Source organism: Micropterus dolomieu, linkage group LG04 (genome assembly GCF_021292245.1).
Source record: "Micropterus dolomieu isolate WLL.071019.BEF.003 ecotype Adirondacks linkage group LG04, ASM2129224v1, whole genome shotgun sequence".
Lineage (NCBI taxonomy): Eukaryota > Metazoa > Chordata > Actinopteri > Centrarchiformes > Centrarchidae > Micropterus > Micropterus dolomieu.
The window spans coordinates 32,538,744-32,553,150 of NC_060153.1; the positions used below are offsets into that span (position 1 = coordinate 32,538,744).

At 41.5% G+C, this 14,407-nt stretch overlaps 2 protein-coding genes across 4 annotated transcripts in view; both read right to left on the reverse strand.

The window, feature by feature from the left end:
- Positions 1-6,596, reverse strand: part of si:dkey-28b4.8 (sarcoplasmic/endoplasmic reticulum calcium ATPase 2) — a 71,005-nt gene extending 64,409 nt beyond the window's left edge. The window contains exons 1-5 of one of the 3 annotated variants that reach the window (XM_046046593.1): positions 6,578-6,596; positions 1,952-2,071; positions 1,589-1,606; positions 1,378-1,460; positions 814-918 (exon numbers count right to left, since the gene is read on the reverse strand). In XM_046046593.1, coding sequence (XP_045902549.1) covers positions 814-918; positions 1,378-1,460; positions 1,589-1,606; positions 1,952-2,069 — 324 coding nt within the window. In that variant the 5' untranslated portion in view covers positions 2,070-2,071; positions 6,578-6,596. Of the gene's footprint in view, positions 1-813; positions 919-1,377; positions 1,461-1,588; positions 1,607-1,951; positions 2,072-5,577; positions 5,988-6,082; positions 6,410-6,577 lie in introns of those variants that run through there. The other 2 variants (XM_046046592.1, XM_046046591.1) reach the window with 2 other exon arrangements.
- Positions 6,597-8,725: 2,129 nt separating this feature from the next.
- On the reverse strand, positions 8,726-14,137 carry pold4 (DNA polymerase delta 4, accessory subunit). The gene is made up of 4 exons (XM_046048275.1): positions 14,022-14,137; positions 13,676-13,753; positions 10,741-10,852; positions 8,726-8,954 (listed from the first exon to the last, which is right to left on the reverse strand). Exons 1-4 carry the CDS (start codon positions 14,131-14,133, stop codon positions 8,930-8,932), a joined length of 327 nt encoding a protein of 108 aa, XP_045904231.1. The 5' UTR covers positions 14,134-14,137; the 3' UTR covers positions 8,726-8,929.
- Positions 14,138-14,407: the final 270 nt, after the last annotated feature.

Genomic DNA, 14,407 nt, shown 5'->3' on the forward strand with positions numbered 1-14,407 from the left:
TAGTTGTTTACAGACACGCAAAACTTCCTATTTGACAGGTAGGATGAAAACCATTCTAGGGCAGTACCAGAGATTCCCACCCAGTGCCTCAGTCTGTCAAACATGATGTTGTGATCAATGGTGTCAAAAATAGCGCTAAGGTCCAGGAGTACCAGGACTGAGCACATGCCTTCATCAGCAGACATTAAAAGGTCATTGGTGACTTTAAGCAGGGCAGTCTCAGTGCTGTGGTACTTCCTAAAACCAGACTGAAACTTTTCAAATAATTTGTTATTTTCCAGTACAGTGAGCAGCTGTTTGGACACAATTCTTTCTAGAATCTTTGCAATAAAAGGCAGTTTTGAAATTGGTCTAAAATTATGTGGGAGGGAGGGATCTAAACCAGGTTTCTTTAAAGGTGGGTTCACGCAAGCCGTTTTAAAATAATCAGGGACACAACCAGTAGATAGGGAGCTGTTGAAAACAGAGATCAAATGGGGCCTGATCACAGAATCATTTATTCATTCATTTATTCATCATTCATTTATCAGTTTATCTCTGAAAGGTAGAATATAGCATAAAGCCTGATACGGCCTGATCACATTCAGTGCATAACTGGTGAAATCTACACTCCCGTTAACTCCTTGTGTCAAGTACAAATGTAGCTTGAAGCTATTCTGTTTCACATTAGAGGCGTAAAATAATACATTTGGGGAATCTTTGGGTTGATTAAAACGTTTTCACACATCATAACATTTTAAGACTCATTAATATTCTAGTAATTTCCTTGATATATGATTGTCAGTCTACAAAACCTTCACACACGCTGTTTACCTGCCACACTCCTACAATGGCATTGGCGATGAGGATGAGGAGGATGACTAAGGGTTCAACAAAGGCTGTGATTGTCCCGACCCCTTCTTCGAACCAAGCCAGGGTCTGTGAGACAAAAGACAAGATGTGTGTTCACTGTGGCTCTGGGTTCCAAAGTGCTTTACAGGGATGGAGGCAGCATTATAATAATAATAATAATAACTTTATTTGTATAGCACTTTTCAAAACCAAGTGCTGTACAGTGAAACAAACATGATCCATACTTAAAAATGAAAATAAAATAAAAAATCAACAATAAAATAAGCATTAATAAAACAAATTATTATAAATTAATAATAATTATAAAGCGACAAAAACAGTTCAAAACAACACTTACAAAGGTTAAAAGGAGCATTAAAAGAGCAAAGAATTAATCAATAAAAATAGAAACAATAAAAACAAAACAATCCCAGGGCGAGCACGAGAACTCAATGTACAGAAACGCACAAACACACAGTCCAGACCAACTCCTGATTACTTGTATTTGTGATTGCGTATGCGTTTCCATGTGTTGTGTTTCCTTACAAAGGAGATGCACGCAGCCAGCAGCAAGATTCGCACCAACAGATCCTCGAACTGCTCCAGGACCAGTTGCCAGAGTGACTTCCCTGCACAGGGACGCCGAGGAACACAATGAGCATAAAGAAAAAAAAAGACAGACTTTGATTTAGACGAGCTCATGATGACGAAAGAAAGAAAAGAAAGAGAACAGGACATCGTAAAACAGATAGCTCACCTTCTTCAGCTGGCAATTCTGTGAGTAAAGAAAGAGTGAAAGCAGAGAGGATAGAGGAAAAGAAAAAGACATCATCAGCCCTGGTGCTTGGTTTCAGCAGGGATCAGTTATTTTTTGCTAACACTTGAACACTGTGCAGCTACTTAAAACAATATATAAAGGATATGTCGCAGATTGACAGCACAGTACAGTAAATGTACACATTCCATCAATGAGAATCCTTCAGCATTTTATTATAATGATGGTTATCAGTTTTGTTCCTCAGCATCACAGCCATTTAAACATTGTCACTACTGTGCGGCTACAGTGATCAGCCAGCTTGTTTGGAAGAAATTTAACGACTGTTTAATAAAAGATTTGTACCATTGGGTCCCCATCTCTCCCTGTTCTTCTTCAGCTGCTCGCAGCTCAGACCTGTGGACTCATTTACGCTGAAGAAGCCCAAAACCTCCTCCACCGTCTTCGTATGAGCATTATCCATCACTATGTAGGCAGAAGGAGAGAGAACATCAACAACCTTCTTCGGAACGGAAACATCACAGTCGGTCTTCAAAAGAATCATCCTTCTTCACAGCCTGGATAAAAACATCCTCCTGGAGGATAATAGCAAACATTATTTTGTGTTTATTTTATTTAATTTCCCACATCTTAAAGGTCCAGTGTGTGATTTTTCTGAGGATCTATTGACAGGAATGCAAAATAAGATCCTGTGGTGTATAAAGACCTTCCTTAAAGAACCGTTATGACATTTATATCTTCATAACCGCGGGTCCCCTTTACATGTGTGTCGCCATGTTTCTACAGTAGCCAAAAATGGAAAATCGGCGCTACAGAGCACATTTCCTCACTACGTTCTTCTTCTTGTATCATTCCAGCAGCGTAGACGCCCATGACTGCTAGTATTGTCAATAATATCGATATTTTGATATATATTGATTGTGACGGTTTTAATATTCATTTTCCACAGTATCGATCCTGACAAGGCGCTTCTCTTCTCGCCGACAGCGAGCTGATTCACACGCCGCTGCAGCGGCCACACAGTCCCGCTGTACAAAAGACTCGAAACCTTCTTTTTCATTGTGTAATATCCATTCTGTGTATTTCAGTTGAGGAAGTGAGAGAGCAATCAGGTCGGCTGAGACGACCGCGTCGTGCTCATTGCGTTGTCTGCAAGCTAGTTAGTGGGGCTGCAACGACGAAATCGACGTGAAATGTCATTGTGGACGCGTCGTTACATAGATGCCGTTTAGATGCAATCTTTATATCAGGAACATTTCTGGTTGTTTATTTCTAACTGCAGTGCGCTACAGGGGGCAGCACAGCTTCCACTGCTTGACTGTAAGACTGCTCACCAAGAAGACGCATTCATGCGAGAAGCGGAAAGTAACGGAGAAAGAGGCGACCAGCAGAACGGCTTTTGTTTTTACAAGTTTTGTACGCTTTTGAATCACTAAATACACTTTTGAGCGGTTCTGAGACGAGAAATCAACTGTCAGCAGTTTTACCAAAGTTGATGGCGAATTGAAAATGTGCTCAAACGTTTTCGGTGTTGAGAAGCTGCACAAGTGGGGTTACAGGAAAACATTGTCGTCTGATAGGTCACAGATTTTGGTGTGACACCGGCCGGTGCCAGTCCCGCCCACAGTGCGCTCTGGTCCCAGTTACCACTGCAGCAGAGGGAAGGCAGTGTTTCCTATACGTTCATTTATTAGTGGCGGCCCGCCACAATATCAACGCTGCCCGCCACATACTGATTTTAGTTTTTATTTTATTTTACCAGCCCTATTTAAAATTGTATTTGATTGCAGATGAGCGCCGTGGCAGATCAGTCGACTATGAAAATAGTCATTTACCATTTAGTTTTTCTGAAGACACTTTTTGTCCTGTGTCGGCTACCGTTGCTATCCTACGCGCTTCGAAATGGGGAGGGAGTGGCGAGTGAGCAATTTGCAACATCTCACCACTAGATGTCACTAAAACCTACACACTTTAAAACACCTGCTACTGGAATCCTTGCAATATTCCAATGCAGAGGTCACTAATAGGTGGACCGCCGTCCTCTCCGGACCGCCGACCTACAGCAGATTTATTATTGAGACTCACCCCCTCGTGACGGAGCGTTTCTATTTTAACCCGCGCAGCTTTTCTTGCATTTACTGTACTGGTTTAATGGCCCAGGAAACTCACAGGCCAATCGCATATGCTTCAATCGTCTCATGTGACGCTGCTCAGCCAATCAAATCTGTGCATTGACGCTTGCGAGTCGAGTCCGCGAGATTCACCAGAGACGTTTTGGAAACACACACGAATTGAGGAGACGAAAGATTTAATCAATTTTCGCTGTGCACTCTAAACCCATTGATGATTAAAAGTTGTACAAACGGTTATTATCAGTCGACCAGTTTGCCCGTGGCGTGCTGTCAAAAATCGATGATTCGCCATGAAACAGGAAGTTGTTGTAACTTCAGCATACATGCTTACATCTGCACCAAATTTGGAATACATTATAAGAGTCGCGCCCTGAACACACCCACATGCCAATATTCACTCAAAGACATAGCGCCACCTGCTGGCAACAGGAAATGACACGTTTTATGTTGTAATGTACTGCTACTGTCCCAGAAAGCCCTCAACACATCGATGAAGCCTTGTTGTAAAACTCGTGATTTTGCAGTTAATGGCGTGTCCGTGGCGTGGCGGCAAAGTTCCACGCTTCGCCATGACACAGGAAGTTGTTGTAACTTGACTGTACATGATCAGATCTCTACCAAATTTTACACGTTTATTAAGAGTCCCGCCCTGAACACATGTACATGCCGACATTCACAAACAGTCGCAGCGCCACCTGCTGGCAACAGGAAGCGACCTTTAATGAAGCAGCCCCCACAGCACGGTTTACCTAGAGGAAATTTCTGTGGCACATGTATCATGTCCACACGTACCAAAAAGCCTCTTGGATTGATGCCCTAAACCCAACAGGAAGTCGGCCATTTTGAATTTTGTGGTAATTTTGGGATGATTTACACACTCCGTACTTTAACGAACTCCTGTTACAGAATTAGTCCGACCGACTTCAGGTTTTCACTGTCTAGTCTAATCCCACTGACGATTAAAAGTTGTACAAACAGTGAGTTTTCGGGAAACGGCGTGCCCGTGGCGTGGCGTCCAAAATCAATGATTCGCCATGAAACAGGAAGTTGTTGTAACTTCAGGCTACATGCTCAAATCTGCACCAAACCAAATGCAAGGGACCCCGCCCAACGCTGCTTGCAGCTTTAATTAGAGTAGTTATTATTTATTATCCCCTTGTGATGTGAAAACAGACTGAAATATTATTTGATTTGACAGTCCGTTGTTGACTAAAAACATATGTTAATACAACTATACGTTATGGCACTGAAAGATAACGCAAGTTAGTCGTTTTGAGGTTCCAGACCTTTGCTTCGGGAAATTTTCTCTAACTGGACCTCTTTGAATTCTAACTGAATACCTAGTGCTTACAGCCTTACAGCATTAGCTAGCAACCACACAAACTGGCAGCCACAGAGACAAACAGACCTCAAGGACCACAGGGAGGCTCTGAGAATACCTCAGAGACAACGAGTGTTTGTAGGATGAGCTTCTCTACTTGGCTTCGGGCTTCCTCATATGGCTCCAAGCTCTTTTTGACAATTAAAGGCACTCCTGCCTCTTGACAAAACAGTTAGGCCTACCTGTTTGAACAAGCATTTTAACTTAGGGGGCACTTGTCAAAATCTAATGAACACTTCAGGCTAGTTTTCATGCATTTAAACAATAATGTAATGTTCCCATGATCTCCTTCTACCACTAGTGTGTAATCGAGCAGGCTGCAATAACTCAAAAATCATATAATACATCATGTAATAAGTGATTCATGTTGTCTGTGCCGAATTTATCACAACGCTCTATCCTTTTTTTACTAAGTGTGCATGTAACAGGTGAAGGAGAAAACAGTGAAAAATACACACTCTCTGGATCGTGAAGGCCCTGCGCCAGGTTGTAAGAAACAGCCCTGTGTCTAAACTCCTGGAGGGTTTGTCCTTAAAATCACCGATTCCATCTGCAAATCACAACATTAAGCCTCCTCCACCCGTGTGTCGCACAGGAGCGACGCAGCAGCGTCAGGCTGACGCACTGGCGGTGCACTAAACAATAATGATGACACGTCCGGTCACTGGCTCACCGTTAAATGTAGCGTTAGCCTAAACCCTGGTTAGATGCATGACATAACGACATGTTGCACACGGCTGATGAGACGGGCCCGCTATTTGATATGACTGCAAAATTAACTGCTCATACGCTGAGACGTCGTGCGTCACACGACAGGTGAAACATCTTAACAAGCTAAAGTGCTTGAGCCATAAAACAGCTGCTGACTTCCACGGATGTCCCTGTATGTGAGCGGCGGGCTAACGTTAGGCAGCTAGCGTCCCGTTGTACCGGTAATCCCCCGGAGAGGAGCAGGTCGCTTACCGCAGCGCTCCGTACGCCCGTGTGTCGTGTGTCTGCGCTCCTTACGGTTCCAGCAAGACAACGTTATCACAGCACCATGCGTAACTCAGCTGCTCACGGCAAAGAACAGAAAGCAGCACAATATTAAGAATAGTTTTTCAGCTGGCTATCTGTTATTATACTATGACGGACGAAGGAAAAGTCGTCAGGTGATGTTTCCATGAAGCATCATCTGATTCTCCGGAGTGGTAAAAATGTTGTCGTTGGAAAATTAAGGCTTATTGAAGCGCTCCGTGTAATCCGGCTGCAGTGAGAGTCAGAAAGCTACAGGCTTCAGCATCCGAGACCAAGAAAACACAGTCACACCGACAGCTTCCGGTCTCAGCTTTCAAAGTAAAGATCCGTCTTTACTCAGAGACGCTGCGAGTGCGCGCCATGGTACACATTTCACCTCATTTCAGAATTGGAGGACATTTTCTGTACAACAATAAAGCCTTAAACTGAAAAGATACTTGCCTGATTTTCTAAATGTTTGCGTCTGTGACCGTGACAAGCGCCCGACCGGCGCTTTACTGCGTAACTGCGCGCGCACAGCCTGGATGACAGCGCAGTTCGGTTAATGAAGCAAAGTGCGGATTACAGACGGCTGAAGGTATGAATGGAAATTAAAAGTACATTAGATGGACCCACCCCTGCTGCCTTCAGCTAGAAGTAACAGCAGCGCAAAGAAAAGTCTGTAATATTGAGGCACTTTGCTGCTGCGGCCTCCAGCAACTTCTTTCCTTCTCCCTCAACATTTCTACAGGATACATTCTGGACTGTGTGAGGGATTGAGCCAGGTCCGAAATCGCCTGAGCCAGGAAGGCAATGCGAAATAAAGGGGGGGCAAAACATAGCTTTTGAAATGAAATGTTTATAACGCCTCCGCTGCTTTAACCTCACCACAAATCCACACAGGTTCATTTCAGCGCCTCTGATAAAGTGCAGCTTCAGGTGGAGCAGAGAGGACGGACACAGGAGCTGCAGCTGAAAAATCCTTCTGAGATCCTTTTCCAGCCCAGGGCTAAGGACGCCGCAGGACCCACCCATTCAATTTCAAATAATACATGTGCAAAATACTAAAACAAGCACTTGTTGTGTGAATCATACTTTGTCCTGAGACGGAAAGTAAATGGCTCCAAAATATTATCTAGAACGCAAAAAGCTTTCCAGCACCAACTAAAATGACATTTTTATCTTGTCCCACCTTCTTTATGACCAATTTGCGTGTCAAATATAAGTTAAAATAAGTTTTAAATCTACTTTTTTAATATAAATTTCTTGATATGTCACTTTTTGAAATCATCAAAATATTTTAAATAATAGTATTTATGCACAGAAGATGACACAGTGGAATTGACATCACCAAGACATTTGCTAGCACCACGGGTAACCCAAAGGTAAGTAACAGGGTTGCATCGTCTTTAGTGCACCCAGATGGGACAGTCTAATATCTATAATAACATTAAATATATGTATAATTTCGTTTTAAATTATTACCATATTTTCGAGAATAAATTGCCAATATTTTTATTTTATTGCGGCAGGTTAAGGTCTCATCAAATACCTGGATGGGATTATTGAGCCACATGGAGATCAGAGCCGTGATAGTCTGGTCAGCCACGTGAACAACATCTGAACAAATCAGCTTTCTTAAATATTGATCAGTTCATGAGTGTTTTTGATAACTCATTAATTATGAATATCTTTACTAAATGGTAAAGGATTTATTAAACAAATATTTTAAAATATACTTTTAGAGGCTCCTGAGTATTGGTAACAGGGTTGTGCAAAGCACAGCACACACCAAATAAAACATCTAATAAATAAAACACCTTTGATGCCTGAGCTGGACGAATCTATTTATTTTATGGTGTATTACCTGTTTTTCTTATGTATGTATGTATACATAAATAAAACAGACAATGACAAAATAAAGTGTTGATGCCTAAATTGTCCTCCAATTCTGGACTGACACAAACAGGATTAATGCTTTTAAACTTTAAAATACAAAAAATATAATTGTATACTTTTTGTTTATAACGTTTGCTTTTTGTGAGCAGCACAAAGGGAACTCGATCACTTTGTACAACACTGTGTTGTAAAAGCACAAATAAATCTAGCATGTCCCTTCATTTGAAACAGAAGTCGTCTCACTTGCGGTATCATCGTGGCTAAATCTGTGTGCCTTGACGCTTCTGGCCCATAATGACCGTGATCAGCGGAATTGCAGAAACCCAACGGAGCTGAGAACGAACCAATGAGAGGCCCAGGTATCAGACTGACGTCCCATTAACGAATCAGAGAGGGAAATGTTTTAAAATCCCGCCCACTGGAACAGAACGTCCCGCCTCTGATCCACTGTGAGGTAATAAATTACACTTCTATACAATCTCACCTTCTATTTTTGCAACCAGTGGAGTCGCCCCCTGCTGGCCTTTGCGGGAAAGAAGAGTGCAGGTTTAATGCACTTGTGCATTGGCTTCACCTTCCTTTTGCTCTGAGAGCAAAAACAGAGAGACTATGTTAAGTTAGGTCATTTAAAATAAGACAAAGTGGGCAGAGCATGTGGGAGGGATGTGGGCGGTGCAAACTAACCCCTTCCTTCTTCATACATCACAGAACCACGTTTTGAAAGATTTTATTTAAAATGTTACAAACTTTGTCTTGTAGGAGACGACTTAGCACACTGTAGAAAACATTATTCTGTTGGTCCTCTGCGGCTCTACGCGAGGTTTGCATATTTTTCCTGTGAATGTTTTTCAGAAGGGAAACTTCTTGTGATTTTGTTGGAGTGTGCGTTCTTTTTCTCTCTTTATGTCTTCCTCCTCACAACGGATATTCCCTCCACAGGCTGAAAGACAAAGAACACAAATTAAAGGCAACTTTATTAATACCAATATGTGTCTACAAGAGTTAGGGCAGAATATCATTCCACATTTTTCAGCATTACATGAACTTTGCCTAAATTAAACACAAAAAAACAGTAATAATTATGATGTATTGTAAGTCTCTCTGATCACAGAGAGAGCTGAGGACAAATCCAAGCAGGTGTTCACTGGAAGCTTTCAAATTCAAATTAACTTTATTGGCATGAATGTGTAGCAACAATATTGCCAAAGCTAAGTATAAAGTACATAGGGACAATTACTTTCATAAATTTCATTAGATAAGGAAATAAAACAGCAAAAGTTGTGTTTGTGTGTTTTAATACAAAATAAAATAACAACAATAAAAAAAGTTTAAAAATTCTGTAAAAATAAATATTTTAAAAAAGTAAAGAAAAAATATTAAGCGTGTGTGTTAAAAAATAAAAAATATATTTAAATGAAAATAAAGCATGTGTGTGAGTTAAAAAAAAATATTAAAAATTAAAATAAACTAAGTAATTGACACAGTAACGTGTGTGCGTTATAATAATATGTAAAAAAATTTAAATAAAATAAATAGATAAAACTGTAAACATGTGTGTGTATATTAATTTTGAATTACTTCATTTAAAAAATAATAAAAAAAAATCAGTATCAAATGTGAGATTTAAAAATACAACAATTACTAAAATATCACACAGTCAAAATAATAATAATTTGAAAATTAGTACAATTATTCAGTAGTGTAAGTTTCCACTGGTTGTCTTTCATGGCAGGAGGAAATCTATTTTGCAGCAATTATTTGATATTTGAGCATTTCTCCCAGTAGATTTTCTGTGTGTCTGACATACGTATATACGGGAAATGTTTGCAAAGTGTTTTTGTCTTAGCGTTTTCTATTTTCTATTTAGGTTATTGATCGTGTTTGATAGCATAGAGCATCAGCAAGAGCTGAGGCTGACATGCATGTCTGCCACGTATCTCAGCTTCTGAACTGGATTGGATTATTTGTTAGCGGAGTCCCCACCCCCCCTGTTCACAGAAAACAAGATGGCTGACATCACACATAAATAAAGGTGACAGGTCTGTTTTACTAAAGCATTTTCATGCAAAGCTGCTCCTGACTTTGTTATTGAGATGGGCCAAACAGCTGCAGTGTCATTTCTCTTTAAACTTGAGGTTATCTCACACCGGAGAGCGTTCTGCAGTGCAGTGATTTATTGAACGGCAGGTAGATAAGAAATCTGGTTTATAAATTAGGGAAACCCGTGTCCTTGGCCATGTACACGTAGGGAAAATAAACGCTATGATGCCTTTTTTCCCCTGCAGTAACCTGATGTCTCCCGGTAACCTGTTCTTTGTGTGGATGTGGACGCAGTGTTGGAGTTAATGCAAAGTAAGCGTAAGTAAGTGCGGTATTTTCAAATACTCTGGGGACACCAAAAAAACCCTTCCTGCTTTGCAGATGTGTATGTGTGACGACTCTGCCTGCCTGTGCGTCTTCTCTGTTTTGCAGATGCTGGGTGTGGCTTGTAGGTGGAGCTGGGAGGCTTCAATGCGAGTACCCGCCCCTCTGGGAGTCAGTCTCTCTGCTGTCCTGCTGCTTCAACCTCAGCCTTTGCTCCTTTGCTTAATTTGCTGCACCCGCCAACATGCATTTTCATTCTCACTCATCCACACACTTCTGACATGACTGATGTTCCTCGTATCTACCCACGCCATCAACTTAGTTCATTTGTTTGTTAGTTTGAGTGAAATAGTTTGAGTTACCTAAAGTTGTACGCGGAGTCCGTGTGTGTTTGCAGCAGCAGGTCTCTGACCTCCTCAGGTGGATTCAGACCATGAAGTTGTGCTCGCTCCCATCTCTGCAGCCTGCTGATTCCTGCAAAGAGAGACACGACATGATAAATGACTCAGGTGTGAATTCACAAAAGGATTGCATGGCTTCTGTGGCTGTACACCTGCACAGCTGAGATCAGGAAATCGTGTTTGACCGGCGCTGCCAAGCAGACGGCGTCTCGCGGCTCCAGCGCTATTTGCAAAATTGTCCTCTTACTATGTAAATGAGCCTTATTGCAAAAGAAGTCCAATTCACAAACAGCAGCGTTAATATCCACGTGCAGTGAGAGTGAATTTATTAGCATCTTCAGAGAGTTGGTGTCTTTCCAGGCAGCGTTAGTGAATCACAGTAGATCATCTGGCACAGACAGATACAATACCTGATATTCACCACCAGGGAATGAAAATAAAACATGAAACCTACGGCTGCGAGAAACGGAGACGCTGCAACTGGACGTGGTTGGAGATATAATTAGAATATGCGCTCTTTGAAATCAAACATTTTAAGATAAGAGTGATAAGGAAAGCTTCGTTCTTGTTGTATAACTTTTATACATGTTGTATAACTTTGTCGTGTGCTGTGCTACTTTAGTACACCTTAACAAATATTTTTGGGACCACTACAGAGAGTTGAACATTTAACAGACGCAAAACAAGGACAAACTGCACTCAGCTGCAAAACCTCAGTGTGTGTGTGGTCAAAACCTGTTTTTGGACCACTTTAACTTTAACCTCCCAAAAAGAGCAGACCCAGACGTAATGTAGAAAACAGCTGATATGCTGCTTTGTGCATCGAGATGTCAGGTGAGGAAACACAGACTGTAGACAAACATGGACCTAATGGCTGCGGTATCACCCACAGCTTTATGAAGCGGGACATTTTACAGCCTGGAGTTCTTGGTGCTAGGCTAGTAGTTTCCTCCTGCTAGGCTAGTAGTTTCCTCCTGCTAGGCTAGTAGTTTCCTCCTGCTAGGCTAGTAGTTTCCTCCTGCTAGGCTAAGATCTATCTCTGGAGTGGGAGTGGGTACACAGACATTTAAGTAATAGTGATCTTATCTGACTCTGAGTAAGACATTCCTGAAAATTCCAGACTTGTTTGCCGGCAACTATGCCAATGTAAACCCTGCTTCTGCTGAATGACTGAAGCTAAGCAGGTTTGGGAACCGGAGGGTCGCCGGTTCGAATCCAGCTCGGACCAGAGTTGCGGAGTGTGGACTGGTAGCTGGAGAGGTGCCAGTTCACCTCCTGGGCACTGGAGCAAGCCCCCGAACCCCTCAGATCTCACTCTCCGTGTGTTGCTGTGGGTCCTGTTTGTGCATGAGTTTCGGACCTGTGTGTAAACACTAACAATAATAACAGAGTGCAGTTAATTAAGTATTTCTTCTTCTTCTCTGCATGTCTTTTGGTGAGATGCTTTGCTAAGTTGGACATGTTGCCTCACTTGGTCTGCGTGGACTTTTGGACTGCATTTACTTTTTTGCGACATTGCAAAAGTCTACTTAAAATTCGCATGACAATTAGATGGAAACACGGCTACCGTCATTCTTCAGGTATTCGGACCAATAAAAGGCAGTACTGTATCGTTTTTAACGTTTACCGTGCAACACTACCTGCCAGGGGTGGAAATTAAGCGCCAAATACGGGTGGATTTTACGTTTGGTGGCTAAATATTGGAAGGCTACCCGGCACACTGCAGGGTAAATGTTTTGGGGATGATATCTCCATGTAATATCTATTTGACGGTAATTAACAGCAGCCACGCGTTCCCGTTTGTTATGTGTCACACTTAGATTGGTCCCTGCTGTACCCAGGGATCTAAAATGGTGTAACACGCAGATTATGGGGGTTCGTTCATTGGTTGTTGTTTATGTTCGTTTCGTGTTACTTGTGTTTGATCGGTGTAGATTTTTAAGGAGGTGGCGGAAAAGAGGGGAGCCACTTTCATATAAACATCCTGCGAAAAAGCGCAGAAAAACATCCGCCAAATGCCGCATTCGCAAACGTTTGCGGCACAATCCGCAGCCATGTGTGCACAGAGCGCTCCGGAAAATAAGACGGTGTGAAAACCGCTTGTGTTAGGAGCCACAAAAGTCGTGCTTGGAGTGTTTTTAGCATTTAGCAAGCTAGCTAGCTACCACCGTAATGTGGCGACATTTACCAAGTGTAGTAACCAAACCAACAAAATAAACAACATAAACAAAATTTTAAAAACGCAGACGAAAAGGAGAAAAAATAAAGTTGGCAGTCCAGTCTAGTGTCTGATACCCAGTCAGATCTTCTTATGGTCCAGCTGTCCTCCCCAGAGATAAAGTAATATACTGTATTACACACACACACACACAACTTTTGCAGTTTTATTTCCTTATCTAATGAAATGTATGAAATTAATTGTCCTTTATATATATGTAGCTTTGGCAATATTGTTATTTGAATTTGATAAAGGAATATGATTTATAGACTGTATAAAAAATGTTGCACACTGTGTCGGTCAGAACCAGGAGGCCAGACTGTGCAAAGAGGTTGATTGTAGAAAGATGGGATTTAATTTGAATGTTTAATAAGCATCTTGTAAGTTTAGAAAACAATTTACTGTTAATGTTTTAATATAATTTTGCTTCAAATGTCACTTTGGGCTCTTCTTTAAGTTTGTATTCGACTTAATATATTATTAAAATAAAAAGACAGAAAAAAATGGATATGTGATACAAAAATAATTTATTATTTTGGCCGGTAAAAAACTATGTTTGGCTGGTGGATTCGTTTCCACCTACTAGTGAACAATATTTAAGTTGAAACTGCTCTATCCATCTCTGTTATTATGCCAAAGCCAGATGTTCTACAGCCTGTACATGTGTAGGAATGTTACCCGTGCAGGGCCCGAATCTCCAGTCCAGATCGAACTGTCTGAGCCTCTGGAGCCTCTCCTCTGGTTCACTTTCAGCTCCTATAACAAGATTTAACACGACAAAGTATCAGACAAATATAACACTGCTCTGACATTAATAATAATTCAACGTTTCAAACAAAAATCCTTCTAACGTTAACCAAACAAATGCTACAATAACACTTCCTTATTCATAACGCTCGTTTCCATATTGCTGTTTTAGCCTTTTGCACAGTTTCGTAGATGCTGACTGAGACGTCATGTTGCAAACAGTGAACGCCCGTCTCACTGAGCGTGAGCCCTGATCAGACACTGTGCTGCTCTTCACCTTGCTGTGGCGGCGGAGGAGGAGGAGGAGGCCTCTTCTCTCGTTTCCCCTCCTTCTTTGCTTTCTTCACCACCTTGAATGAATCAGTTATCAGTCCGCGCTTGGTTGTCATGGTCACTGATCTACAACATACACAGACACACTGGGTAAGTGATAACAGAGCCTCAATATCAGTGAGTTTGGCCATTTTTTCCACTCAAATAATCAATTCTGAAATGATGTTAACAAATTAGCATGAGAAAATCACCTCATCATCTTTTTCTCTACAAAGATAAGTGTTATCTTCTTCAAAACAAATAGAAGCTTCTTTGCAGCTCCATTAACAGTGCCTTCATTTAACCATGTTTAAAATGAACAACAGCGCAGGATAAAACACCCAGTATCCA